The 27,657-nt window shown below is 38.9% G+C and overlaps 1 protein-coding gene across 7 annotated transcripts in view; it reads right to left on the minus strand.

Moving 5' to 3' along the window:
* The window catches only part of LOC129711982 (formin-binding protein 1), a 148,149-nt gene that overhangs the window by 31,689 nt on the left and 88,803 nt on the right, over positions 1–27,657 (minus strand). For 4 of the 7 annotated variants that reach the window (XM_055660076.1, XM_055660077.1, XM_055660075.1 and 1 more), the window contains exons 8-10: positions 26,475–26,621; positions 17,837–18,031; positions 13,714–13,896 (exon numbers count right to left, since the gene is read on the minus strand). In XM_055660076.1, coding sequence (XP_055516051.1) covers positions 13,714–13,896; positions 17,837–18,031; positions 26,475–26,621 — 525 coding nt within the window. The remainder of the gene's footprint in view (positions 1–13,713; positions 13,897–17,836; positions 18,032–26,474; positions 26,622–27,657) is intronic. The other 3 variants (XM_055660080.1, XM_055660079.1, XM_055660081.1) reach the window with 2 other exon arrangements.

Raw genomic sequence — 27,657 nt, forward strand, 5'->3', positions numbered from 1 at the left:
TCTATCTTACAGCTCGGATTAAAATCATTAAAACCTATTCCAAAAGCAGTCATACCATAAAGTTCTGAAAAGTCCACATCAATATCTGCAACTTCAAAGGAAGCGCTTACAAAGTTAGAAGTGCCCACCAAACTTCGACAGCTATATGCTGAACAGCAACCAGTCTGATTGCATCATGGTCGGGTTCAGTAACTCAAAAACTGGCAGTCGGCACTTGTAGAGAGGTTAGTTTTAGTTTAGTTTAGAGATACAGTGTGGAAACAGGCCCTGGTCCACCGAGGTATTGGCGACTAGCGATCGCTGTACACTAGGACTATCCTATACACTAGGGGTAATTTTACCGAAGCCAATTAACCTACAAACCTGTACATCTTTGGAATGTGGGAGGAAACCACAGCACCCAAGGAAAATGTACAAATTCTGTACAGACGGCACCTATATTGAGGATCGAATCTGGGTCTCTGGCGCTGTAAGACAGCTACGCTATCACTCTGCCACCGTCCCACAATACTGAGGGTGCTCCTAATCATGAGACCAATATCCCATTGACTAGCTGGGTTCCACATGGAACTGCCTGGAGGTTTCCTGTGTAGGAAGGAACTGGAGATGCTGGTTTAAATTGAAGATAGTCACAAAATGCTGGAGTAACTCAGCGTAACAGGCGCCATCTCTGGAGAGAAGGAATGGGTGATGTTTCGGGTTGAGACCCTTCTGCAGACTGGAGTTTGAAGAAGGGTCCCGACCCGCAAGGTCACCCATTCCTTCTCTCCAGAGATGCTGCCTGTCCCGCTGAGTTACTCCAGCATTTTGTGTCTAACTGGGAGTTTCCACTGTTGTCTTCAAGTGAAGGGAATTCCCAACGTGAAAATCTGGTGTTTAATGTGTATTTAATTAACGTATACAGTTATAGAGTCATGTCATATTTTATAGTCATTTTTTAAATTCAGAACGTGGTATTAGTGGAAGGAATGGTTTGAGCAAATGATAAAGCTGCATTTAAAACAAGGCTGGAAAGCAGGGTAATGCTAACAAAGGGAAGATGAAGAGGTTGGAGTATAATTATCGCATGGACTGGTTGAACGGATTGGTTGTGTTTTTTGTGCTGTGAACCTTCAACTTTGACCTTCTGAATGGCCCAATAAATATCTGTGCATTTTATTGCATTCTGTAAGAAATGATTGAAATTGGGATATTGTTTCTGACACTGTACAGATTTCAGTATTATTCCCCTTCTTTACAAGCAACATAGATGCAGATATTCTAATAATGGAAAGAAAAGCCCCAGAAAAATGTAAAGAAAAATCAATTAAAGTTTCAACCACATGAAATGTGAGCTGATGGATTTTCCCTCTGCTCATTGGCAATCAAATTACAAAACTGAGTCAGGGTGATAGAGCACCTTGTTGCACTATGTTGAATCACCAGCTTAGCTAAAGCAAGAAGTATTTACTGCAGAGCCCAGTTCCGTGACCGGCAGCCCTGCAAGTGAGCTCAATTGAACTTTCAGTTTTTAAGAGTCAAGTGCATCAGTACAGTGATTGTGGTTTGGTTGTCAGAGCCATTGGAACTAGACTATCAGTATGGTAGGCATTGGCTCGTTCTGATATATAAAGCACCTCAGAAAAAAAATGGCTGCAATGAATTAAAAATAATTTAGTAACTTTTACAGTCAAATACCTGCCTTTTAAAAATACTTTGATGTATATATGAGCTGGACAAATATTTTTATTTTCCATAAGCTCAAGGTCAATGATATATCATTTAAAACTAAAGAAATAAAATAAATAATCACAGGAAATATGATTTGGTATCTCAGATATTTTTACACTCCAATCACATTGCAGAATGGCTTCCTTATGAACCTTGGCCTGACACAATGAACAAGCAACATCTGCTTTTCTAACAGACATCTACTGTTATGCATGACACAGACATGAAAGCCTTATATTTAATGCATTCTCTCTGCACTCTAAAACTATAAACTCGTCTCATTAAATTGAAATCTAAAATTGATTCTTAAAAATTCTGTTACAATGCTTCAAAATGTTCCAAATGAAACAATAAAAAGGATACTTACTTCTTTTTGGTCGAGAACAAACTGAATGAGTTATTTTGTACATTGCACACTTCTAACATTCAATAAACTTCAACCGAATCATATAAATCATGCTACGCTTCTCAAGATGGCTATGTTTTAATTTAAATGAGGTCTTCAGAAGAATTGATAGAAGGTCATGCGTTGAAACAACTATTTACAATCGAACCTTTTAACAAAATCAAAAGATCAGAAAATAACTGAAACCCAGATGTCCTTGAGTGGATAAGAAATGGCTGAATCTGTCACAGTCATTATTCAGAGAAGAAAATTAAATTTGCAAAGCTTGGTAAATATTCAAATTAATGTTAATCTGTGGATATTATCTCACCACTAACTATTTAAACTGGGTTCAATTTATTTGAAAATTAAAATAAAATACTTCCTAAGATTCATGTAAAACTATTTACATTACTATCAAATATTACTAATGTTGGTGCGTTTGTTTGGGGAAAAGGATGCATTTATATAGCAACCCTAGGACAAGCAACAAATTTTCAATTACTTTTCGCCTAAAATTACTAAAATTCAAAGGTGAATTAATATCCTAAAAGGAGAATCCATCACTGGTGAAATATCTGACAGCTTTGACGGCTATATTCACACAGGCAAGTTTCATTTCATTTCTCCCTTTCCTCCTCAGGTTCCTCCCGATTCTCTGGCTGAAATGTTGTTATATACATGAAAGGACCTCTTGACAGAGACAGCTGATGGCATCAACTGAACGATCAAAGCACTGATATCAATACAATGAAGGGAATCAATGAAGTCTCAAGGGATTTGCTTCCCAATGATGGATCAAATTAACTTGAATTGCTTCTATGAATGTATCGTACCAATTATATCTTCATGCTCCTCACATTGGCTGCATTTAATCATATCTCTACTTGCAAGTGTCACATAAATCTGATTCCACTTTACTTTTGGCTGTGCTTCCCAGAGTTCTGGCAGTGGTCGCTTGCAGATGATCTCATTGTTTTCCAAAAGGAGGACAGAATTCCTTTCCCTCACAAAAGAGTTTGCAGTCTGTATTAGACACATCCTTTATGAACCACTTCTCACTTACATATCCATCCCCAGATATGTGTCAACATGAATTGAAGATCCAATCCGATTCAGCTGCACTATTTCACTGGGTGATTAATGAGATGGGATTCGTACATCTGCTTTTTGAAATCCAAGTTACCTTAACTTTGATTAAAGCTTCAGTTTTCTTGGAAGATATGCATCCCATTTACTCGAGTCAGGTCCGTTTATGAGTAAAACTGTGAACTGGAACCGTTTGCAATTTCACAGCACAAGTTGACTCAGTTGCCCAGAAATCCTCAATATGTGACCATCACCTTCAGTAAATGAACACAACAGTTCCCTAACACAACAGTAAAACACTGGAGCCATTGACATTGTAATGTAACACATTGACAAGGCCTTTTCACAGACCATTGTGCATCATGTCAGCGGAACTAATCCAAAACTAGATATAACCACTATTAGTAACCTTTCGCCTCCTGCCATTATCCAAGCCTCACATGTATTAGTGCTGCTATTCTTTCAAAAGGGTAACCACTGGCTTTTTCTTGCTGACATCAGCCTCATACCCACTCTTTATTCACCCAGAATTAAAACGGAAATGTTCGTTGGTCAGTGCGCATTTCTTTCTGAAGAAGAAAACGCAGCCTTAGTGCACACCACCAGCCTTTTTCCTCACAATCACGAGATGAAGAATTTAGCCCCAATCTGCTTTGTATTAAAGATGCCCCCACACTCTGCTGAGGGGACGTCAATGCTCAATTCACACAACATACATCTGATTGGCCAAAAGCTTCTATTCCAGTCATAGTCATTCCCTGAAACTGAGATTGATATTAAATTACTGACAATGGAAATTCCAAAACTCACCCTCACAACACAAACTGGAATCGGTCTGAATTGCCAAACCTCACTTGCGTGCAAAGATAAATGGTAACGGTAAGAACAAGATGCGGAAATTAGCAAAGGAGTTATCTTGGTCAATTTTTCAATCCTTTTTTTGAAACCCTCAATGATGTTGGTGCCTGGCCCTGCTGATGCCAGAGGCATCGCTCATCTCTAAACTAGAAAGCTAACCTCAGCAGCCACATATCTGCAAGAGCACAATCTGGAGTATTTGTAATCTCAATGTGTGCAAATATAATTTACAAATAGGGACAACTATTTCAAAAATATTCCATTACCGTTCATTACCGTTCAGTTCTTGAACACCGTCACATCAAATACATTCCAATGTCACAATTAAAGCAAGAGGTATTCTCAAAGTGTGATTTTCCCAATTTGAGTTGATAAATGATAGTTAAATGCTTGATGTTCACTGTGAATTAAAAATTAACATAACCGTATGACTCCAGTTAAAAAAAACTGCCTTCTGCAATTGAAAGGCTGGTATAAATTTCTGTTTGCAGGTCTTGCTTGCAAAGTGAATTGAAATAAAATATTTTATTGCATTAAAGACATTATCCCGCTGCAGGTTTCTGTGTCTCACTGGCAAGGCTCAGTGTTCATTTGAGCTAGAAATTATTACTTTCAGCTAGGTGTCAGTAACTTGAGAAGTGGGAGAAACACTAAATGAGAGAAGTACTCAGTAGTCTGGATGCTCAATTTAAAGCTAATGATCTTATTGACAGAAGTTAAAAGATTTGCTGAATGTTCATGTTTTCATTTCCCTGCATTAACTGCTTAAAATCCATGCAGGGTCTCAGACGCATATTGAATTCAAAGAAGTTGGATTTGATTGTTTTTCCTTCTCCCTCTTTAGATCTTCCACTTGATACCCTTTGTCAGCAACTCCCAGGCCAGAAGATATGTAACGAAGCTTCAGTGAGTTGTTTATTCTCCACGCTTGCCGAAGAGAAAGTGCCTCCCCTCCATTCACGATGTGGCTGAGATGAAGATTTCAAATGCACAAACCATTCAACAAGGAAAGTTCAAATCTCTCCATATTATGGTGCAGTGTGTTACCACTTTGAATCATTTAAAACAAATATGCACATATGCATTTTAATGGAGTTTTGAAAACATGCCAATGAAATCACCAACTCGGAAAATTAACGGGAGACACCGCATTTAGCTCCTTTTTAACAGTTTATCTCCTAACAAGCACGAATGATCTTATAAGCTTACGCCAACCAACAATGAGAAACAAAAGTCACATGGTTTTTGTACTCAGCCTACATTTGCTTCAGCAAGCATCTACTCACAGTGAGCTATGATGTGAACTGGAGCCACAAGATGCAATAACACATACAATGAAGCAACAAATCCATGTGTTATTGTGAATTCCAGGCAGTAACCCCACTTACACAAATATTTACCTCGGTACAGAAATTTGTTTTATGCCAGAGCTAAAATTAGAACTATACTTAAATAAATTTGGACGTGGAGACCTCTTTCAAAGTTCTTAAGAGGTTCATCATGTTTATGGTGCCTTTTGATTTAGTACTGCAGTAATGTATTTTTTCAATTATGTTCCATTTTACGCACATGTGCGTCACTACAATAATGATCAAGTTAACTGTTTCACTGAAAGTGAGAATGGTGATACCATCAAAAGGCAAACTCTAAATTTTGTGTTGTTTCTTTAGAGTATTAGGCCAACCTGCAAAATCTCCACCGTGGAACTTCCATTTAAAAAAAAATCAATTCATTTTGAAAATAAATTTGGAGAACCTGCCATTTTTTCTGCACTTCTGGCGTTCAATTAATTGAGATTTTGTTTAAAAAGCTATGCAGCTCTCGGTGCGACTACAACATGTTATGAGATGACAGTTTGGATGAATAGTCATTGATCTCTAAGTCACTTCTGTTCCTCTCTCCATATTTATTATTTGACCTGCTGAGCATTAACTGCATTTCCTGTTTTTACTTCACATTTTGAATACAATGTCCACGTTCAAACCAACCTTCAATATTTCTATGTTTCTACAATTGTCAATTCACTCATGGATTCCGTTTTATTTCATGTTGGAATGTATCCCTTCTCTGGTACCTATTGTTCTGCCTGCTCAGAAACACACAGCTATACAGCACGGAAACAGGCCCCTTGGCCCACCTTGTCCATACTGTGCTACTCCCATTAGCCTGTATTTGGCGCATAGCCCTCTAAACCATCCCTGCCCATGTCCAAATGTCCATTAAATCCGCTTCTATAGTTTCTTTTGGCCGCTCATTCCAGACTACCTTGTAAGGGAAATAGTTGCCCCTGAGGTCTCCACTTTCTTCTTAAGCACATGACCTCTAGTTTTGGAATCCTCCACCGTGAGCAAAAGACTCAGTTCCCTCATGATTTTGTACATCTCTATAAAGTCACTCATCAGCCTCCTATGGTCCAACCAAAAAATTCACAGCCTATCCAAACTCTCCCTATAATTCTAGCTCATTGTATATGTAAACATTTTGTGTAACTACCAAAGTGTTTACACCTGCATTGATGAACAGATCAGCATGGAACACACAGCAAACCTGCTTCACCTTTCCCATTGTCATCTTCACCCCCCATCCCACCTCTCTGCAACTTGCTTTCTCTTGTCATCTGTTGTCACAACAATTCTTTGATATGAAGTATTACTTCTGTTATTCTTTCTACAAATGCTGCCTGGCCTGTTAATTGTTTCCAGTTTATTTTTAGTTCAGATTTCCAGCACCTGCAGTTATTCATTTTATTTTAATCTCAGATTCTAATGCTTGTTTTTAAGACTGCTGCACAATATATCGGGCATGTCAAACTGTTTTTTGCCATCTGTTAAATCCATTGCGATTAATTCTTTAAAAATAATTGCAGTTACAGGGAAAGAGCTGAGGAGTTGGTCAGACAGGTGCAGTCTGATTTAACAAATCTGCATGGTTTTGATAACCACATTTTCTGTGAATGTTAAATTTGCTTGTCCATGTGTCAGAAACAGGGAAAATGTTAAGGATTCAATTTATATTAAATGCCAATCAATTGTATTAATAATTGAAAATAGTGCAGTTTGTTAAACTTTGAACCTCGAAAATCAAAATGGGATGAAAGTTCTCAGAGTCAGCAGGAATTAGAGGAGTATATATTCAGCAAAAGTGCAAGAGCAATGGAGTTAAAGTAACATTGGCAACAGTCTGAAATTGCTCAACATACAATTGATAGGATTCCATTGTGGCCTCAGTTGTTGAGACTAAAGATCCATAAATCCAAATATTAAAAGAACATTAACATGTCTGCATTCAATTTTCTGCACCTTGACAGTTTCCAATTCCCATTTTCAACCAGTTCAACGTCACCAGGAACACACAATCCTACCAAGTTTCCATCACAAGCCTGAGGTCCAAGGGGTCTTTGCCTTGAACATAGACCCAACCAATTCCCTTCCAGCCATGTCCTCATTTTGCTTACCCATTCTCCCACTGCACAACTTCTCCACCTGAGACTAAAGCTTGCATTTCCCGCATATCTGCTCTCAATATCTCTCCTCATTAACAGAGCAAAGACAGAGTTCTCCTGGTCCATGTCTTCCAACCACCAGATTTCATATTCAACTGCTCCTCTTCTGTATCTACTGCCACCTTCAGCAACATCACACCAGCACATCCATTTTCATCTCCTCTTTCATTTCACTGTGAAGGAACTGTACTCTTTGCTACACAAAAATGCTGGAGAAACTGAGCGGGTGCAGCAGCATCTATGGAGCGAAGGAAATAGGCAACGTTTCGGCCCGAAACGTTGCCTATTTCCTTCGCTCCATAGATGCTGCTGCACCCACTGAGACTCTTCAGCATTTTTGTGTACCTTTGATTTTCCAGCATCTGCAGTTCCTTCTTAAACACTGTACTCTTTGCTATTTCTGGCTGCTTTTCCACCTTCTCCACCAAGCATTTCCCTCCTTGGGGTACAACATCTGCTCTTATATTACCTCCCTTGCTACTGTCCAAAGATACAAACAGACCTACAGTGCAGTTCACCTCTCAAAATCTGATTCACTACATTCAGAACTCCCAGTATTCACATTGTCTAGCACCTGTGTTCAAGGGAGTTAGCCTGGGCTTCCTGCTCTCTGCCACTTCAGTTCTTCATCGGCTGGTCCATCTATGATATAGGTTCAGTTTTTCTCTCCCTGCAGGGCATATCTTTGAACTCTACATTTCCAAACGCTTTAGTCATTTGAAGCATTCTCTCTCTCTTACTGCCTGCATTTCATAGATTTTGTGATCCCTGTTCTATGCTATCGCTAACAGCTTCTATTAATCGATTGGCCTTGTTTACAGTTTATCCCACATCAATGGAGAATTCTGAGTAAATTAATTCTTCTTCTACTTTCTTAGGTCTCCACCTGCCATGCATTATTCGAAGCAAAATGGAGACCTTTTTGATAATCATCTCTACAATTAGATGTTAAGAACCTTATTCAAACGTTGGCGCGTATGTATTGATCAATAGCGAGGCGGTTATTCCAGAGTTCCTTTCTGTGGGATAGGATTTTATCCCTGCATGTAAGAACTACACTTGGACAGGCTTTAGTCTTGTGCTGCATTTTGATGTTTTAGCTCAACACAATGATGATCTGATGAAATTTGTTCAGTTCTCAGATCTGAATTCGAACCAACTACATTCTGGCATACACTTTGACTTAATCTTACATTGTTTTACACGCAATTTCCATTCTGTTATTAATATCCATGATCCACATAAAAAAAACCCTACATCATAAATTATCCCCAAAAATTGAACTTGCAGAATAAGATGTTTTTAATACATAAATATAAAGGAATGACTCATTGAAATCAGATTTAACTGGGGTCAATACATTCCTTTAAGGAGATAAGATAGGTGTAATGTCTGATATGCAGTATATTACAACCAATGCACATCATATTAGCTTCCACTTTAAACATTTTTTAATCTATTTGCTTTTTATGACATTGTATGTTATGACTCGAAGCATTTCTAAGCTGATTAATTAACTATACATGCAGAATGGTGCAGTAGAGATCAAAAGTATGATATTGCTTGTGTAAGTGGGGCTAGTAACTGAGGGGTGAGGGTATGGCAGGTCACCATACTTAGACTTACAACAAATTCCCTCGCCTCATATGCATAAGTAGGTTTCCCTAATGTCCTCTTCATCAGTTCTTTGTGAAAATAGAGAGACCGAGTCTGTGGTTTGCATTTGTGGAAAAGAATACATTGGGATTAACAGCCAGCAGTTCAAAACCAGCTTTTAACTGCTATTTTAGGTTTATAGGGTAAAAGCTATAAAATATAGGGTTGGCCTTAATACAGAATTTCCTCAATCAAGGATATTGCTTTAAAGTGGTTTGTCCATATTGCAGAGATATCTCTAGGTTAAGCTGAACTGAATTACCAGAGAGCCAAATAGAAGATGCCAAAAATGTGGCACAGTTCACACTGGGATGTAATCAGACAATGGGTCCAAATCTGATCATCTCCATTCATCACTCGCCATCATGGCCTCTTTACCTCTTCCATCCCTCTTCTATGTCTACCTTGTAAAACATGAACCATTTAAACTTTGATTTCCCTCTGCAATTCCCTCTCCAACTGCATATTATATTAAGGGTGCCATGTTTGAACTTCTGTCCCCTCTTCCTTAATTCGAAAGGCAAATATTGAGAGTGATGAAATTCTCTTACATTACAATTGAGAGCTGCCTCTGCCCTTTCTCTACGGTAGACAAAAGTGCTGGAGAAACTCAGCGGATGCGGCAGCATCTATGGAGCGAAGGAAATAGGCAACGTTTTGGGCCAAAACCCTTCTTCAGACTGTCCTTACTCTTCCTCCCCCCCCTAAATTTACCAGATTAAACTTCTAATTATCCTAGCTGCCTTCTTCCAAACCTGTAAGCAGTTTATCTGTCCTCAACCCTCTCTGAACTTGCCCACATGGCTTTGTTCCCAATAAACTGCTGGCCAGCTCATTTCCATTCCTGCGTAGCCCTACTCTAACCAGGATGATATCATTGACTTCTCTCTGAGTTATTTCTTTCCTAGTTCTGATGAGAAAGGGAAACTTGGAACTGAACCACATTCGTAACTTTCCAAACACAATCAAGGTCAGGAATACCATTTAGTATTTCTAATGAGCCAAGTTCGATGAGACACTGCTGACTGATTGAAAGCAGATTTGAACAAAACAAAGGTTGTCAGGGTACAGCAGTGTTTATGCAGCAGCTTCCCTGATTGTACAAGTATGAGCTCAAACATCCCTATTCTTTTTCACATAATTACGTTTCAAACTTACGTTAAAAAAAAAAAGGTAGCAAATGCAGTTCCTGGCAATGGGCCATAAATGAACTGGCGGCCTGATTATACATCAACATCCTGCAGCAATCAGAGATGGGAGAGGCACCAGATTAACCTGCCACGCTGCAACTCTGATTAAAGATTCTACAAGCAGCTACTTATCTCTGATCTCCACGGTCAAGAGATATCATTTTCGCTGCTTTAGCAAGGGCTTTTTTATATAATTCCTGAAAGAGTGAATCGTAACAGTGAAAGACTTTCCACAACCATGAGAGGGTAACAGCGTACCTTTAGCATGGCAGGTTGGGTCAGAAAATAGCAGACAGGCATCAAGTCAAACTGACAAACTACATCCAGCAAATGCCTTCACTTTGCAAGAGATGGTTTATTCCTTGCAGTAGTGACATAGTTGGCATGCTTTCCTTCAGTTGTTTCAGTTAAATGAGCAATCCTTCCACAGAATAAACATTTCATTTCTTAATAAATGCAGGAGTTACACCAAATATTGCAGGGATATTTCATATAATAAAATAATAGGAATCTTGTGTTTGTTAATAAATAATTATAATTTTGAATACACTGGGGATGTTCAGAATGTGGCACAGTTCATACTGGGATGTGATCAGACAATGGGTCCGATTCTAATTGGATCCATTCATCACTCACCATTCATATCCCTCTTACCTCTTCCTCCCTCTTACTTCTGCATCCACCTTGGATAAGTATAAACTGTTTATCCTTTGGTTTCCATTTGCAATAGCATTTCTATGTATCATATTAAGAATATCATATGCTTCAACTCCTCTCCCCCTTTTCTTCCATCCTCAATTCTAATAACAAGCATAAAGAGTAATGGACTTACTTATCTAATATTATGAGTGAGAACATCCCAGCAGCTGTCTCCAGCCCTACTCTTTCCCCCCCTAAGCTTACCTGAACAAACTTCTAATTTTGCAAATTATCCTCTTCTAAACTAGAATCCAGTTTATCTTTCCTCAATCTTCTCTTAGCTTTCTCACATGCCCTTATTCCCAATAAACTGCTGATCAGATCATTCCCATTCCTGCCCCATCATTAGTGCTTCCTTGTCCTCTAATAGTGTCTCCCTCGTCTGGAAGGTTACCGTTATCTAATTTCCCTCTAAATAAAGCCTTGACACTCTGTCCATGCAAACTACCATGACACCCCCGACTTCCCTTAGTTTTCTTAATTCTTTGCAGATGATGTACGCCCCTGTATTTGTGGCAATGGGATCAGGAACACCTCTCTGAATCCCTATAATCAAGCTTCCACTTCTGCCAATGCTCTTGATCCAAGCCATTTGCGGCATCTTAAGCAATTGCTGCAAAATTGATCTTCTTCCTGCCCTAGCCTTTAACATGGTTGGCTACAGCTTAATAATATTTTTGGACAATGACCTCTTCAAAATGTCTTTGGTAATATTTCAAAACAAAGTGTGGACCCTTGATTGAGGAAATACGTTTTTTTTAAAACCTTCTGTGAATTTACTTGTTAGATTCTGAAGGCATTATACATTTGAGAATTGCTCTAATCAAAATCTTCACATTTTCATAATTGAAAAATCTCATAATTTAATGCAATGGAGAATGTAGAAAGGAAACAAGGAACATAAAACAAAAAAAATATACAGCTTTCCGCTGCACACGATTCAATACTGACTCTCACAGATACATAGAAGTTCACACAATTGAAACATTAATATTAAAAAGGTAGCTTAGGACACATTTTTAATGGACTAGTCTGTCGTTTTAAGTTCATTAAATGATACTTTATTCAAAATATTTGAAGTTTATGTTCACCGCCCTTTTAATTCTAAATCTTCATTATTGAAGCCAAATTCATTTTTTTTACTTGATTGCTCACAAGACATAAATGAATTTACAGCAAACCATGTCTATAAATAACCATCAACCAAATTAGTTGCTAGGGAAGATGTATTATCTTCCTTTGGCAACTTGCCCTATTTGTCCTAAACTTCCTTTGTGGAAATACAAAATGCAACCTAAGTTTTCGATACACCATTCCCTTTAATCTACCCTTATTAAGATTCCATTTTAGCCCTTCTGCTAGAAGATGCCTTTCATGTGTCACATGGTACAATTTATGAATCTGGCAGGAGATACAAAGATTAATAAGCACATTGTTTGCTAAAAGTGGTGATTGCACATAAATCACACAAAAAATCTAGGCTAGTGGATGTAAATACAAAATATTTTAAAATTTATCATTTTAAAAATGTTGCATATTGAGCTATCCTTTTTTATTGGAGATGAACATTCTGAAAGGAGCAGAAAGGATTTAAATCTCCAACAAACACATGTGATTTAGATGTTGTAATTCTCCTTTAAGCAATTTATATTTTGGTGTTCTATTAAAAGTTTCACATCTAATTTCTGGTCATTCAATGAAGACATAATCAATTTCCTTCTAATAAAACATCATAATGGGGTTTTGCTTATAAATATTGAAAATATGGACCCATTTTTAGAAGAGACCCCAAGGTTCCCTTAATTTTATTAAAAATTGCAAATGTTTGTTGACTATTTGACCACATTCAAAATCAAAAACAGTGCCCTTAATAAACAGAGGAATATTTGAACAATTAAAATTTGACACCGAGTGTGAATGGGAGTCCTGTGGGTTTTATTAAAATGATCCCAGTTCAATAAAGTTAAGGACAAACACTGCAGACATTAAATACTTGGGGATCAACACAGCGAAGAGAACCGGGAAGTAGTGGCCAGATCAAGTCAACTATAATAACATTTGTTGCTGTAGAAATTTCCTTTTAAGGTTGATAATAATTTTTTACTTTTAACCCAATGCATACCAATTAATTGCCTGAATGTTAAAACAATTGGGCTCATTCCTAGCAATTAGTCCCTGATGTTTTTGCTACAATTCCAGACTTCTCAGCTCTTCAAATAGTCACTCAATTAAACTTTGAAAGTTCTGATTGAAACAACTCCCACCAAGCTTTGAGCAAGTGCTTCATTCCAGTTCATTGCAATTCCCTCTGTAAAAACTATTTTGTCTCCTCTCTGGTTCTTTTTAACAGAAATTCAGGACCAAAGCTCGTTAGCAACCCGACCCACTGTCAGTGTAAAAATTGTTAGATTGATAACAATTTTTTAGAAATTCTTTAGCATAGTATTTCAAAATTTAGGTTGCATTACTACGATATTGAATGAGAATAAAAGGTAATTCTCTATTGGCAAAGTGCTCTACAACATCAGCCAATAACCAGCATGGACAGTTTCTCACAGGCGCATCCTTTAAGAGAGGAACGCAAAGTACAACATTGAACTACAAAAAGATGAAAGCAAACTTACCCCCCGCTTTAGGCTCCTGAAACAGTGGATTTTAGGTTTGGAGGTCATGAATTCGTTCAGGCGGTGAGAGAGGGGCTCTTTTTGCTGCTTGGGAGACTGAGGGCCATTTGGAACAGCAGAAGGTGTGGTGGAGGAAGGAGGAGGAGGAGGGGGCTGATGAGGAGATGTCAAAAGGGACATAAGCTACAAGTAAGAGATGGATGTAAAAAGGGGAAAAATAAAAGAGAAAAAAAGCGAACAGAAATAAGAACCACAAATGCACATGAAAACAAATTAAGGCAATGGCATTGCAAATAAAAAAACATTGATAAAAGATTTTAAAAATTGCTGATCAATAATGCATCCAAGACAATCCATGGAGGAAATGAAATGAAACCATAATGACAGAAAGCACATGCAAACATTGATTCATGCACATCTTAACTATTGAAGAATAATTTAGTAGATATGCCAACATATTTTTTACTCGTATAATACAAAATATAACGGCTCAAATGCATATTTGATAAATACAGATAGAGAACAATCAATTGATTGCCTCACTGGACATTCCGATTTAACAAAGATTCTAGGTACCAGCTATTAATTTGGTGGTACGCACCTAAAGTCAAAACATTCCATTTATTTTTTATTCCAGTTGATTTAAATTCCAAAATGTGCTGTAACAAACAATTTTGAATGGACGTTATTATCAAAACTCTTTGTGGCTGTTTATAAAAAACTCACACCTTGGTCTAGAATGACCAATAAATGTGATAAAAATTCCAGATCGTTCAAGCCTTGGTCCATGGAACATCTTTGTCCATGAACAAGAGTTGGCCATGGAACATTTTTCAACACTATTGTTAGAATAATTTACGATAATGAGGGAAGAATATTAGACTTTATTGCCTTCCAGCACAGTGAGGAATGTGGGGAATCTGCTGTGGTGGATGTTTATGTTAACTTTTATGTAGTTGTGTGTGTTGTTGCTTTTTTTTTTTAAAGTATAACGGTAAGTAGGTATGTTACAAAACCTACCTGAATCGTCATTGGGAATCTGCCCTCAGCCATGTCCGCGATTTTGGCGCTGTTTGGAGGGGGCGGGTTTAAAACGCGATTTTTACTAGGCTGTTCTAACCGCAGATGTTCAGCCTAGTAAATCATTAACGAAAAATCGCTGCAAGACCCGGTCGCAAAAGGTATTATTAGTTTTATAGGCCTCGAATAATAGTTATAATAATTTTAAAATGACTATCTCACTCCGCAACCTCTCGCAGCCCCAGGGTTTTATAAAGCAAACAATTAAAGGTATGTACCTTATTTTTTCATTAAATGGGGCATATATATATAACCCTATAATTAAAGTTATCTATAGCGAGTAGTTCATTTTGGGCTTTTTATATCCCGCAGTATTTTTCTCGGCATTTGAGGGCACTAATCCAGCGCGATGCGAACGTTCTAAACCAGCGCGTTCACATGAACCCACTAGAAAGCCGATTTAAATGGGCATTTATTTACAGCAATTGAACACTAAATTCCTTCCATTTGACCTATAAATTAATGTAAATTAGATATAAAAATCATGTTATATTGTGAATTATTTGTGAATAATCTTTGGACACTTAGGCTATTTAAAAATGTTAATCTTTCCTTAAGAAATGGGCTTTTGACTATCCAAGATCACAGCTTTTTTGTAATGTCCATTGAAAATCAATAGGGAACAAGATGCTAATTTCCGAGTATGAAAATGGCCATAACTTTTTTAATACTTGAGATATGAAAGTGAATTTGGTGTCAAATTAAACTTATTGTTATGCTTTATCTGATGGGATAAATTGCAGACTTGATTTTTAAAATCTCAAAATTATGTAACATTGCTACTGTAAGGCAAGTCGAATATCACTGTAACTTAATTGGTACATGTGATAATAAACTACCTTTGAAACCTTTGATCTCTCTCCCTTATTGCTCATCAATATGATTATCCTCAAATGCTTGTTGAAACATCTGTGCTCACTCACGGGGAAAGTTACAGTATATTGAGTTGAGGTTGTAAGATGTGAAGCTCCAGCAACACGAGTTGGTGACATTCATTAGTCCAGGGTCTGAGCCAGTACCGGGTGCTTGAAGCTCCCAAATCCCACAGAATAACTGGACTACATTCAGAATCACATGAAATTGCAGGCGTTGTAATCTAAAACAAAACAGAAAGTGTTGGTGGCATTCATAGGGTCAGGCTGCATCTGCGGAGGGAATAGGCAGGCGACATTTTAGATTGGGACCCTTCTTTAGATCGATGGAATAGTGGGGGGGGGGGGGGGGGGGGGGGGGGGGGGGGGGGGGGGGCAGGAAGAGAGAGAGGGTAAGAACAAAACAAAATGAACAGACAATCTTTTGGGTTAGGACAATTTTTTTTTAAATGGAGAGTATCAAGGGAGAGAAAGCTGGTTTACTTATGGGCCACTCCCACTTATGCAACTTTTTCAGCGACTACTGCCGCCCGTCATAGGTCATTGCAGGTTGGCAAAAAATTTCAACATGTTGAAAGTTCAGCGGCGACCAGAAAGACTCTTCGACTCTTTGGACGACTGAGGAGACGACTCACGACACGTCGAGGGGTGAAGCCTGTATGGTCGCCCAAAGAGTTGTACCTTGTTCTTGTCTCTGCTGGATTTTCAACATGTTGAAAATTTTTGGCGACCTATAACGACCTATGACGGGTGCCGGCAGTCGCCGAAAACGTCATGTAAGTGGGGCAGGCCCATTACTTAATTCCCCGTAAAATTACCAACATATTTAATTCAATGTTTTAAGTTTCTTTGCATATATTTTGAGTTTTAAATAGGAAGGTATTTGCTATTGAAAACAAAAGTATTTAAAAAAAGTTTGAATAGCTTTAATCAATTCAATCATATGAGACGATGCATAATCCTTCAGAGTAAGTTGTGAGGTGCTTTAAAATAAAATAATCGAATGTTTATGCCCAGTTTTAAGGTTTCAAGATTATTCAATTATATTGGTCTATGTTTTATTTGTACATTGTCTTCCTCTGAGTTCCAGAAAAAAAATGTTTCACATCTATTGGCTAGTTTCAATGGTGTTAAGAAACGATTGAATGTTACATTATTTGATATGGTATTTGTAAGTCTTAGAAGAGATTTGCCTAGTCAGTATCCAAACCAAACCACTGCAGTGAACCCTCGCTGTGATCCGGTGGCCTATGTTCCTACAGTGTGTTTGATTACTGTAAGGTGGCTACATGCAAATGGTTTTCATTTTGAAGTGTGGCTGGATTTTGAATTAACTAGCCGCTCGCCCTATTCTATAACTCCTGACGATGTTTGCTTCTGCAACTAATATTCCTACCTTGAAAAAAAGAGTGAATTTGCATAAAATTGGATTCCTATAACCAGGTGTCTTGTAACCAGTGAGCGAGCTCCTGTAGATGTTCGTAAGTATTGTGCCACATTGTAACATTTTCTATATGGAGACGATGCATAATCCTTCAGAGTAAGTTGTGAGGTGCTTTAGAAATAAAATAATCGAATGTTTATGCCCAGTTTTAAGGTTTCAAGATTATTCAATTATACTGGTCTATGTTTTATTTGTACATTTGCAAATCACATTGTTTGACAAAATTAATTTGCAGAATGCCTTCCTTGAGATATGTTTCCTTCAGATGGGTTCATTCTGCAAACCATATCATTCATGTATCAGAATTTCAAAGAGAAGTCTTTACAACGATAAGCTGGCATAGCTACCTTGAGAAAATACATCACAAAATTGCTAAATAAACCAGTTTAATAAAGTTATAGACATGCCAAAGGACTTGTAGTAAAAATATAATAATACATGCTGCTGCAACATGTTAAAAAAAATAGTGAGCTTGTTAGTTGAGTGCATGCACATTCATGCCTTTTTTTTAAAATAAACCAAAAATCAGTAATAACAAACCACAACAAGCACAAATAAACAGAACCACATTTCAAAAATTGAAGTAAATTTGAAGGCCAATCAAATTAAAACCACCAACCCCATCACAAGAACGTCATAAAAGATTAAATCAATTACTCAAAATAATGAGTTATTAAGTGAGATGATTACTGTAAGGTTCACACACTTAGACACTGAATGCTTTTACCTTATTTTTCTTGATGAAAGGCCAGAGTTTGCCCTTGGACTTGCCGCTTTTGGAGTCTGGTTTGCCATCAGGTCTGTTGTTCGAGAGACTACTTTCTGAAACTGTCCTTTTCATGGATTGGCTGAAATCCTCAAATTCAACATCTCCTGGCTGCTCAAACCCAGATTTGAAAGACTCGATCACTAACTGTGTGTCCTAGAATTAAGAAGCATCCGTCACTTTCAGTTCTCAAGGATTTTCTGTTGCAAAAGCAAAATATTAACCAAACTTCCATGGGAACTTCACAACCACATGGAGTAGAATGCATTTACTTTGAAAAACCCATGATTTTATCTTAAACTGCACAACCCCATAATACCCAAGATTTAGTGTGATATTTTCTGCAGCAGTACACCTTATTTTATTACAAAGAGTTATGCAGAGGTAAAAGAAACAAAATGTTGAGCTCATTGTGATGTAAAATCTGAATATTTACACAAGTTGCTTTAGGATCACCCCACACCTTTTCAGACTGCGCAGTGTCAAGCATACCAGATGTGCAAAACCTTCTCATGTGGGCACGATGCACGAACAATTGAAACTTGTCCCTACTGCTTCCTTTCATCCGCACCACTCCATAACATAATCTCAAGTCAAGAGAGTTTTATTGTCATATGTCCCGGATGGGACAATGAAATTCTTACTTGCTGCAGCACAACAGAATATGTCAATGTGTAAACATCTCCTTGAAAACGTCACAGCTTTTGTTCACTATCCACGGTGAATCATACAATTCCCAATCACCTTTTGTCCCAAAATCTCCTCCTCACCGGCCAATTCAGTTAAATATAGTCAACTAATATCTCTCACCAATTCTTCTTGAACAGTGTTTGACTTTTCTGCATTGGTGATAACGGGCCCAAATAAAAGCAATGTCATTTACCTTACGCGGCACACAAAGTTTGCAATAAATTCCTGACTCTATTAGATCATAAATTTGAACAAAATACTGTGGCCAATTATGAGAACTTTTCCAAAAATCGTTCTCCATTTAGACATGGTCACCAGAACTACTTTGTGGTTTTGGATTCAACACATGGATGTCATTAATTAGAAAGAGTGCATAAATGTTACATATTTCTCTCTTGTTTAATTCAGTTTAGAAATACCGTGTGGAAACAGGCCCTTCCGGCCCACTGAGTCTGTGCTGACCAGCGATCCCTGCACATTAACACTATCTAGTTAACATTAGGAATAACTTACAATTTTACCAAGCCAAATTACCTACAATTCCGTACGCCTTTGGAGTGTGTGAGGAAACCAGAGATCCCAGTGAAAACCCACGTAGGTCACGGGGAGAACGTACAAACCCCGTACAGGCAGCACCCATAGTCAGGATCAAACCCAGGTCTCTGTCGCTGTAAGGCAGCAACTCTACTGCTGTGCCAACATACTGCCTTTGTCTAACCTCAACCTCTGATGCTCCAAAGAAAACAATACAAGTTTGTATAATCTCTACTAAAAGTTAATACCCTTTAATCAGGCAGCATTCAGGGAAATATCTTCCACAAATTAGCTACAATAGGGCAAGCAGAACTACACACACTATTCCAAGTGAGGCCTAATCAAAGTTTAATAAAGCTGCAACAGGGCATTCTGAAACTTACATTCAATACCCCAACCAATGAAAGCAAACATACATTATGCCTTCTTTACTACCCTGGCTGCTTGTGTTGCTACTTTCAGGGGTGCTATGGCCTTTGACCCCAAGATCCCTATATACATATACCAAGGGTATGGCCATTAGCTGCATTCTTCCCTCTTACTTTTGACCTCCCAAAGTGCAACACCTCACGTTGTCAGATTGTACAGCACCTGTCCTTTCTCCATCCATGTCTGAAACTGATCTATATCCCACTGAATCCTTTGACAGCTTCTGCACATTCTGAAAACCCTACATTTTTGGTAGAAACAAGGAATTGCACATGCTGATTTACAAAAAAAAGACACAAGTGCTGGAGTAACTCTGCAGGTCAGGCAGCATCTCGGGAGAACATGGATAGGTGACGATTCAGGTCAGTTTCTGATTCCATCAGTCAGAAGAAAGGTCCTGACCCGAAATGTCACCTATCCATGTTCTCCAGAGATGCTTCCTGACCCACTGGAGTACTCCTGCAGTACTCCAACACTTTGTGTTCAGCAATTTTAGTGTTGCATGCAAACTTACTACCCAACTCATCTACATTTTCATAGGTCTATTATATAGATCACAAACAACAGATACCCCAGCATTAATCCCCACGAGAAACAGGACTAGCAGATAAAAATTAAAAATAAAACACCCAACTATTTTTGGATTTTTTTATTATTATAGCAAATTGAGTCTTTTGTTTTGAGAATTTAGTTACACCCAAAATGTATTTTACTATCTGTACTTTAGGCATCTATGAGAAAATAAAGAGGTTTTTTTTAAGAAAACACACGTGTCTAACTACATGGTTGGAACAGATAGTGAAACAACATCTGGAGCAGCTCAGCCTTGCCTCTGGATGAAGAAGTCAGGGGCCACAACAGTTACTTAGATGAACTCATAAACAAACTGAAGGGGAACCATCTGCTACAATACAAGGATCTCACAGAAAATCTAAATATAGCAGTGACGCAGTCCCCTAAAGATTGCATGAACAATCAACAGAGGAGACAAGGCTAGGTGGCAGTTTGGCATCACATCCATCCTCATTGGCCCATAGGTAGGAAAATTAGACAATGTCAACAAGGAAGATGGGAAGGTGTGGGATTATAAATTTGAAGGAATGGACTACGGGGACGTGTAAAGCTGCTCGGATATTCAAGCTTGGAGGGTTATTAAGTTCACGGTTGGATTTCTAACCATTTTGGTCTCGCAAATAGGGTTGAGAATTGCTAAAATGTGCAACCGCCCGAGTGAAGAAACACCAAGAGACTCTCCAAGAGTGCATTTCATGTATTTGTTTTTTGTGGAAACGTATGTGCCTCGGATGATGCTGCAGGGTGTCCATCGAACATGTACCTCTCTGTACTTGTGGACATGCCAATAAACTCAACTTGACTTGCAATGACCTGGATTGAAAAGGTCAATGTGGGAAAGTGATTTTATTTTCATGTTTTTTAAATTCATTTTCAGGACATAAAGGTGGTTCCCAACACATGGTTAATATTTTGTTTTAAATCCATTTTCACGGTTTTAAGAGGTAATAAAAATTAAAAGTCGTCTGATGGCAGCAAGTTAGCAAAAAAAAAATCACAACTGCAATCTGGAGGTGGAGCCTCGTGATCTGGTGACTGTGGACTGGTTGCTAACTGTGGTCTGTTCTATTTGCCTTGAACTCAACTGGATTCATGGAGCACGATCCAACGCAAAGCTCCGACATCCAGGCTTTGCTGCTTCCCCATAAATCTGAAACATCACCTCTGTTTTCCTAACTAACGAGCCAAAATATCAGCTCCTAACTAACGAGCCAACATATCAGCAATGCACAGGACTTAATCAACAGGAAATTACAACCTGATAATGGCTTTGAAAGCATTTTTGTACTCAGGCACGTATTTAAATTATTATTGGGGGATGGTAATCTGATTCAACATAAAGATAAATTAAAGTACAGAAAAGGTTCAGGAACAACCCGAGAACAAAGGGGAAACAGAACTGGATTTCTGCATTTAATGCCACAATAATAAAATGTATGTTTTGTTGCATAGAAACAAGTAAGTGTAGATGCTGGCTTACGAAAGAAAGACCAAAAACACTGGAGTAATTCAGCAGGTCGGGCAGCATCCTTGGAGAACATGGATAAGCGAGTGTTCAGTTTGGGGCCCTTCTTCAGACTCTGGTATTGCATACTTTGATTCGTATACCAGAGATCCCCAAGCAGGTTCACTTAAAAGTCCCTAGTGCTAGAAATAATATTGATGCATGGGGCCAGAGAGGGGAAAGTGATTCTTAACATAGAAACATAGAAGCACAGAAAATAGGTGCAGGAGTAGGCCATTCGGCCCTTCGAGCCTGCACCGCCATTTAATAGGATCAAGGCTGATCATCCAACTCAGTATCCTGTACCTGCCTACTCTGCATACCCCCTGATCCCTTCAGCCACAAGGGCCACATCTAACTCCCTCTTAAATATAACCAATGAACTGGCCTCATCTACATTCTGTGGCAGAGAATTCTAGAGATTCACCACTCTCTGTGTAAAAGACAAGAGGCAAGTTTTTTTTAACACAACGGTTGGTGCCTGTATCCCGCTGCCTGCGATGGTAGAGATAGATATGATAGTGGCGTTTAAGGGACTTTTAGATGGGCACTCGGATATGGAAGAAATAGATCATGTCCAGGCAGAGGGGATTAGTTTAATCTGGCGCCATGTTCGTCATGGACATTGTGGGCCAAAGGGTCTGTTTCTGTGCTGTGTTATTTGCTGTTCAGTGAACCCCCAGTATCCCACGCCTGTTTTCCCCTGTGTGAGATCAGACAACTGACCAATAAGCAAAACGTACCAAGCGGGAGTGAAAGCCGAGTTTTACCCCGAGCACATCCAACCTCAGTCCCATAAAGAACGGAAAGAATGATCCAAACAACCGTCTCATATTGATCCACGCCCGCCTTAATTCTCTTTTAAATCCTATTTCCAAAGACATCAGCACTGAAACTAATTTGGCCACAAATTAGGTTAGGAACCCACTTAACTGCTCCCATGATAGGATTGTTTTACAGCTTTCAGGACACAAATACATTTTGCAAGTCAAAAGATTTATGTCTTGTGGAATACTGGTGAATCACCAAACAACGACTGTCTTAAATGAGCAGTCACTTCTCAGTGGAACTACAGGGTATTCACATTATTAAAAAACTTGAAATGTAGGTTCTACAGAGCACTGATTGATTCAAAATATACTTTCAGAAGACAAATTTAAAACTGACATTTTGTCAATAATTAAACACGACCTTCATAAAAATTTTCTTTCAAAGCGAAAAAAATATTTATTTATTTTATTGGGGTTCCATCATTGCCAGAAACAAAACAGCTGAAGCCAGCCCAAGCCAGAGGATCAACATCTCATCTTCCATTGGGACAGCTACATGTCTCAGGATCGAAGTCTCACTCTCTCATACTGTTTCGTGCATGAACTGTTCGTTTTGCCTGCCATCATTTTGGCTTGGTTTTCCTTTTTCTGTTTAGCATAATTTGGCCCACAGAACACATCCCACAGCTTCACGTTACACAAACCAACTCAATCTGATTTTAAGAGGGAACTCATTAGATTGCCACACGAGGTCATCTGGAGAATCTCAGCGGGTGCAGCAGCATCTATGGAGCGTTGAAATTCAATTCATGCCCTTCTTCAGACTGATCGGGGTGGGGGTCTGGGGACAAGAAAGGGAAAAAGGAAACCTGGAGGGTGGGAGGAGACAGCAAGCTGAGGAAGGGGAGGAGACAGCAAGGAAAGAATGGGAGAAATCGATGTTCAAGCCCCTGGGGTGCAGACTCCCCAAACGGAATATGAGGTGCTGTTCCTCCAATTTCCGGTGCTGCACGCTGTGGCCATGGAGGACACCCAGGACAGAGAGGTCGGAGACGGAGTGGGAGGGGGAGTTGAAGTGCTGAGCCACCGGGAGGTCAGCTTGGTTATTGCGGACCGAGCGGAGGTGATCGGCGAAACGATCGCCCAACCTCCGCTTGGTCTCACCAATATAGATCTGCTAACAACTAGAGCAGCGGACGCAATAGATGAGGTTGGAACCCCAGGTAAACCTCTGTATGGAACGACTTCTATGGGACTGAATGGAGTCGAGGGTTTCAAGGACCCAGACCCTTCAGTTTGCGACAGAGGTTTTGCATCTCTTATCTATTGCGTCCGCTGCTCTAGATGTATCTATATCGGTGTTATTAAGCGGAGGTTGGGTATCGTTTTGACCTCCGCTCGGTGTAACCAAGCTGACCTCCCATGCTGCACTATTCCCACTCCGCCTCCGGCCTGTTAGCTACATCAATGATGAATTGCATTGTTCAGTTTTCAGTACAGCGAGATAATTGGAGGAACAGCACCTCATATTCTCTGCACTTCTTTGAACATCGATTTCTCCCAATTTCCTGCTGTCCCCTCCTCAGATGTTGCTCCTCCCACCCTCTAGCCTTCTAGCTACTCCTCCTTTTCCCTACTTGAATACCCCCATCCCCGATCAGTTTTGAAAAGTATTTGAAGCAAATAGCTTGGGCTTCGCTTTAGAGCTGCTGAAACTGGATGAGTTTTCCAGCTTTTCTGTGTAACCTGCAAAATATAATAAGCTCATTAATTGCTAGGGGTGGGAAACAATTTGGACCCAAAAATTGTCATATTCACCAATTCCGCCATCTTTGAGTTGTAAACAAACTCTCAAAAAAACAGCCACTACAATATCATAGACCCATACCACCCAAGCACACTCTCATCTCACCACTAACAAGGAAGATCGTATAGGAATGAAAACTTGACCACCAGGTTCAAGAAAGGTTCTTGAACACTACACACACACTAAGGCTGCAACTATGTCTTCTATGGACTGTGTCTTTGGCCTGCAGACTTCAAATAATTGTTATACAAGTAGTATTGTTATTAAGTGTATTATGGAAAACTGAAACATTTGCTATTGCATTTTTGAGCCTGTAAGCTACATCAATGAAGAATTGCATTGTTCAGTTTTCAGTACAATAGATAATTAAATATTCTTGGCTTCTTTGAATGTTGACAATTTCCTTGTCCTCAGATGTTGCTTGAGTCTATCTAGCATTTTCTACAGAATAGAGAATTCGCCTTTTTGAAAAGTATTTGAAGCAAATAGCTTGGGCTCATTTAAGGAGAAACTGGATGATTAGACAAGGGAGAAAGGAAATGCAAAATATAATAAGGACAGATGAGGGGTGGGAAACCTTTGGAGCAGAAATTGTCATATTCACCAATTTTTTGAGTTGTGCACAACTTAATTCCATATAATATTATAATATTTAAGCAATAATTAATATTAAATCAATGGGAATAAACTTGCTTATGGAAAAACACACCACTCACAGGCTGCACTTGTGTCAATAAAGGCCGAGAAAATAAATACAAAATAAAGTGTGGAAAACAAAACTGAAGGCCAAGCATGGATTTAAGACAGATTTGAAAAACCTTGATTATTAAATTCATTGCTCAGTCCAAAAGACTGTAAAGTGTCCAAAATAAGTAAATGTTGTTAACATCTACACTTGGTTTCAATACTGTAAGATGGAAGGTCACGGTGGGAATGGGAAAGAAACATTCCTGACAAACTAGGCCATGAGGCTGCAGTTGTTGGTAAATGTGAGGTTTTCATCTTGTCTGCATGTGGTTGACCTATAATTATCTCAAAATGTTTCCACAATACGTGACTAAATTCAAATCACATTGTACAAAACTGAAGATAGGGCAATGCTTTTGGATAAATGTTTGTGCATATTTCAACTCTTTCCTTGTTTTGACAGGTTTAAAACACCCGTTTTGATACCCCACTTTTAAAAGGCCAACACTCAAACCTTAACATGTCCGTTTCTCACAGATGTTTTTCCAGCAACGCGAGTTATTAAACCTGACTGGAGGAACTCAGCGGCTTAGGCAACATTTGTGGAGAGAATGGACATAAGATATTTAAAGTTGGGACCCTTCTGCACACCAATTCAGACAAATGAAAGGCCCTACCTAAACCGTAGTTTGTCCATTACCCGTTACAGATGTCGCCTGACCCGCTGAGTTTCTCCAGCATTTTGTGTTTTGCTTAAGATTCCAGCATCTGCAGTTTCTTATGTCTCCATTATTGCATCTTACATCTATTAAATCTTAAAGCAAAGATTTTTGAAAACTAGTCTCCATACAACACCAACTACATAGGCCTGACTGATTCAGCACAAGATTTTAATGTCCAGCAAAAAGAGCTGTATGAACTGTCAACTGTTCTGCCTCTGTACAAAAGTACAAGTACAAAATTCTTTACTTGTTCTGCAATTCATAGATCTGCAGAAGCCAATATGTGGATGATTCTGCAACTGGTCAGTACGTTTGAACCACACCACCAGCAATGTAACAGAGCAGTTGACGGTCATGTACAAAGAACCATGGAGTGGTGTTTGCAAATAGGTCAACACTGTCTTGCACTTGGTTAACCACACTGTGTAGAAAATAAAAATGCCCTAACATTAAAGTCTGGAGTCAGTATAACTATTTATGTTACTCTCAAGGTGGAAGTTACTCAGGGTTAGTCATGGACACACGCAGCACAAAACAGGCCCTTCGGCCCACCAAGTCTGTGTTGATCATCAACAACACATTTACACTAATCTATATTATTGCCATTTGTAATTCTCTCAAATTCTCATCGTCTCTCCAAGTCTTTGCCAACGTTACAATTCTGGGTTTATTTATTCTGTATTTATTTATTTATGATTACTTTTCTTGATAAAGTTAATTGTACTGCAGAAAAGTAATGCGCTACAGCATTAAATAGCCCAAGACAAAATCAATGTTTGCAAAGTTAAGAAAATTAAATCAAAATTAATTCTATGACTTTAACTTCTTTAACTCTGACTTTATCTATGACTTTAAATATTGTGTTCATTGTCCCATGACTCACCTGCTTTACATCAATAGAATCAGCCGCCTTGGTGATTTCATCAAGACACTTCCCAATGATAGGAATAACCTTTCTGTCAACCTCAGAGAAGGTCTTCATCGAATCACCAATTCTAACTATTCTTCTCTCATCCAGATCTTGAATTTTCTGAAACAATATTAATTCACATTTGATACCAATGAATAACCTGTGTTTTTGAGGCTGGGAGTTAAAACTGCGGAGAACCTCTAGGAAGAGCCCAAATCATTTGTGTTTCGGCCCCTGTTTAATTACCTAGATAATGATTGGCAGAGAGCATTCGGCCTGAATTAAACTTAAAACATCAGAATGAAGATTCAACCATTTTTAAATATTGAGGATGAATCCGAGTTCCTGATTTGTAGTTGTCAAAGATCCCAATACACAAACAAAATGCAATGCAGCAACTTGCTGGTCATTTTTGAAAGCACCTCAAGTATATTCAACCTCTATTCAATAGATAGGGTGAAAGCACATAGTCTTTTTCCCCAGTGTAGAGGAATCAAGAACTAGAAGACAGGTTTGAAGGGAGAGAGGAAAGATTGAATAAAAACCCAAGGGGCAACTTTTTCACGCAGAGGGTAGTGGGTATATGGAATGAGCTGCCAGAGGAGGTACTTGAGGCAGGTATTTAAAACCCACATGGACAGATATTTGGATAGGAAAAGTTTAGAGGTACATGGGCCAAACACACGTAAATGCAACAAGCTTAGATGGGGCGTCTTGGGTTGTCATGGACGAGATAGGCCAATTAGTTGACTCTATGGCTGGTTATCTGATGTTGTTAAAACCAATGTCGAGTCCAAAACCTGCAGCAAGCCCAGACATTGGGACTTGGATACAACACTGTCAGCTGTTGAAGACAGCAAAGTCAGAATATTCGTGGGATAGAGAATTAGAGTGACAGACATCTCGAAGCAGAGAGCCAGGCTTGGGTCAGTGTGGACGTGTTCTGAAAGCAGTCAACTAATCTGGGGGTGGTTCCTCCAGTGTCGAGAAGACCACCTTGTGAGCACTGAGTTGTCATATGCTAAATTGGAAGGAACTCAAGTGAATTGCTGCTGCGCTTGTTCGGAGAGTGTGGATCCCTGGATGAGGTGAGGGAAGAAACATGGAAAAGGAAAGAATGTTGCGTCCCTCATAGTTTTGTGTGGGGTGTCTTGAG

Source organism: Leucoraja erinacea, chromosome 31 (assembly GCF_028641065.1).
Source record: "Leucoraja erinacea ecotype New England chromosome 31, Leri_hhj_1, whole genome shotgun sequence".
Lineage (NCBI taxonomy): Eukaryota > Metazoa > Chordata > Chondrichthyes > Rajiformes > Rajidae > Leucoraja > Leucoraja erinaceus.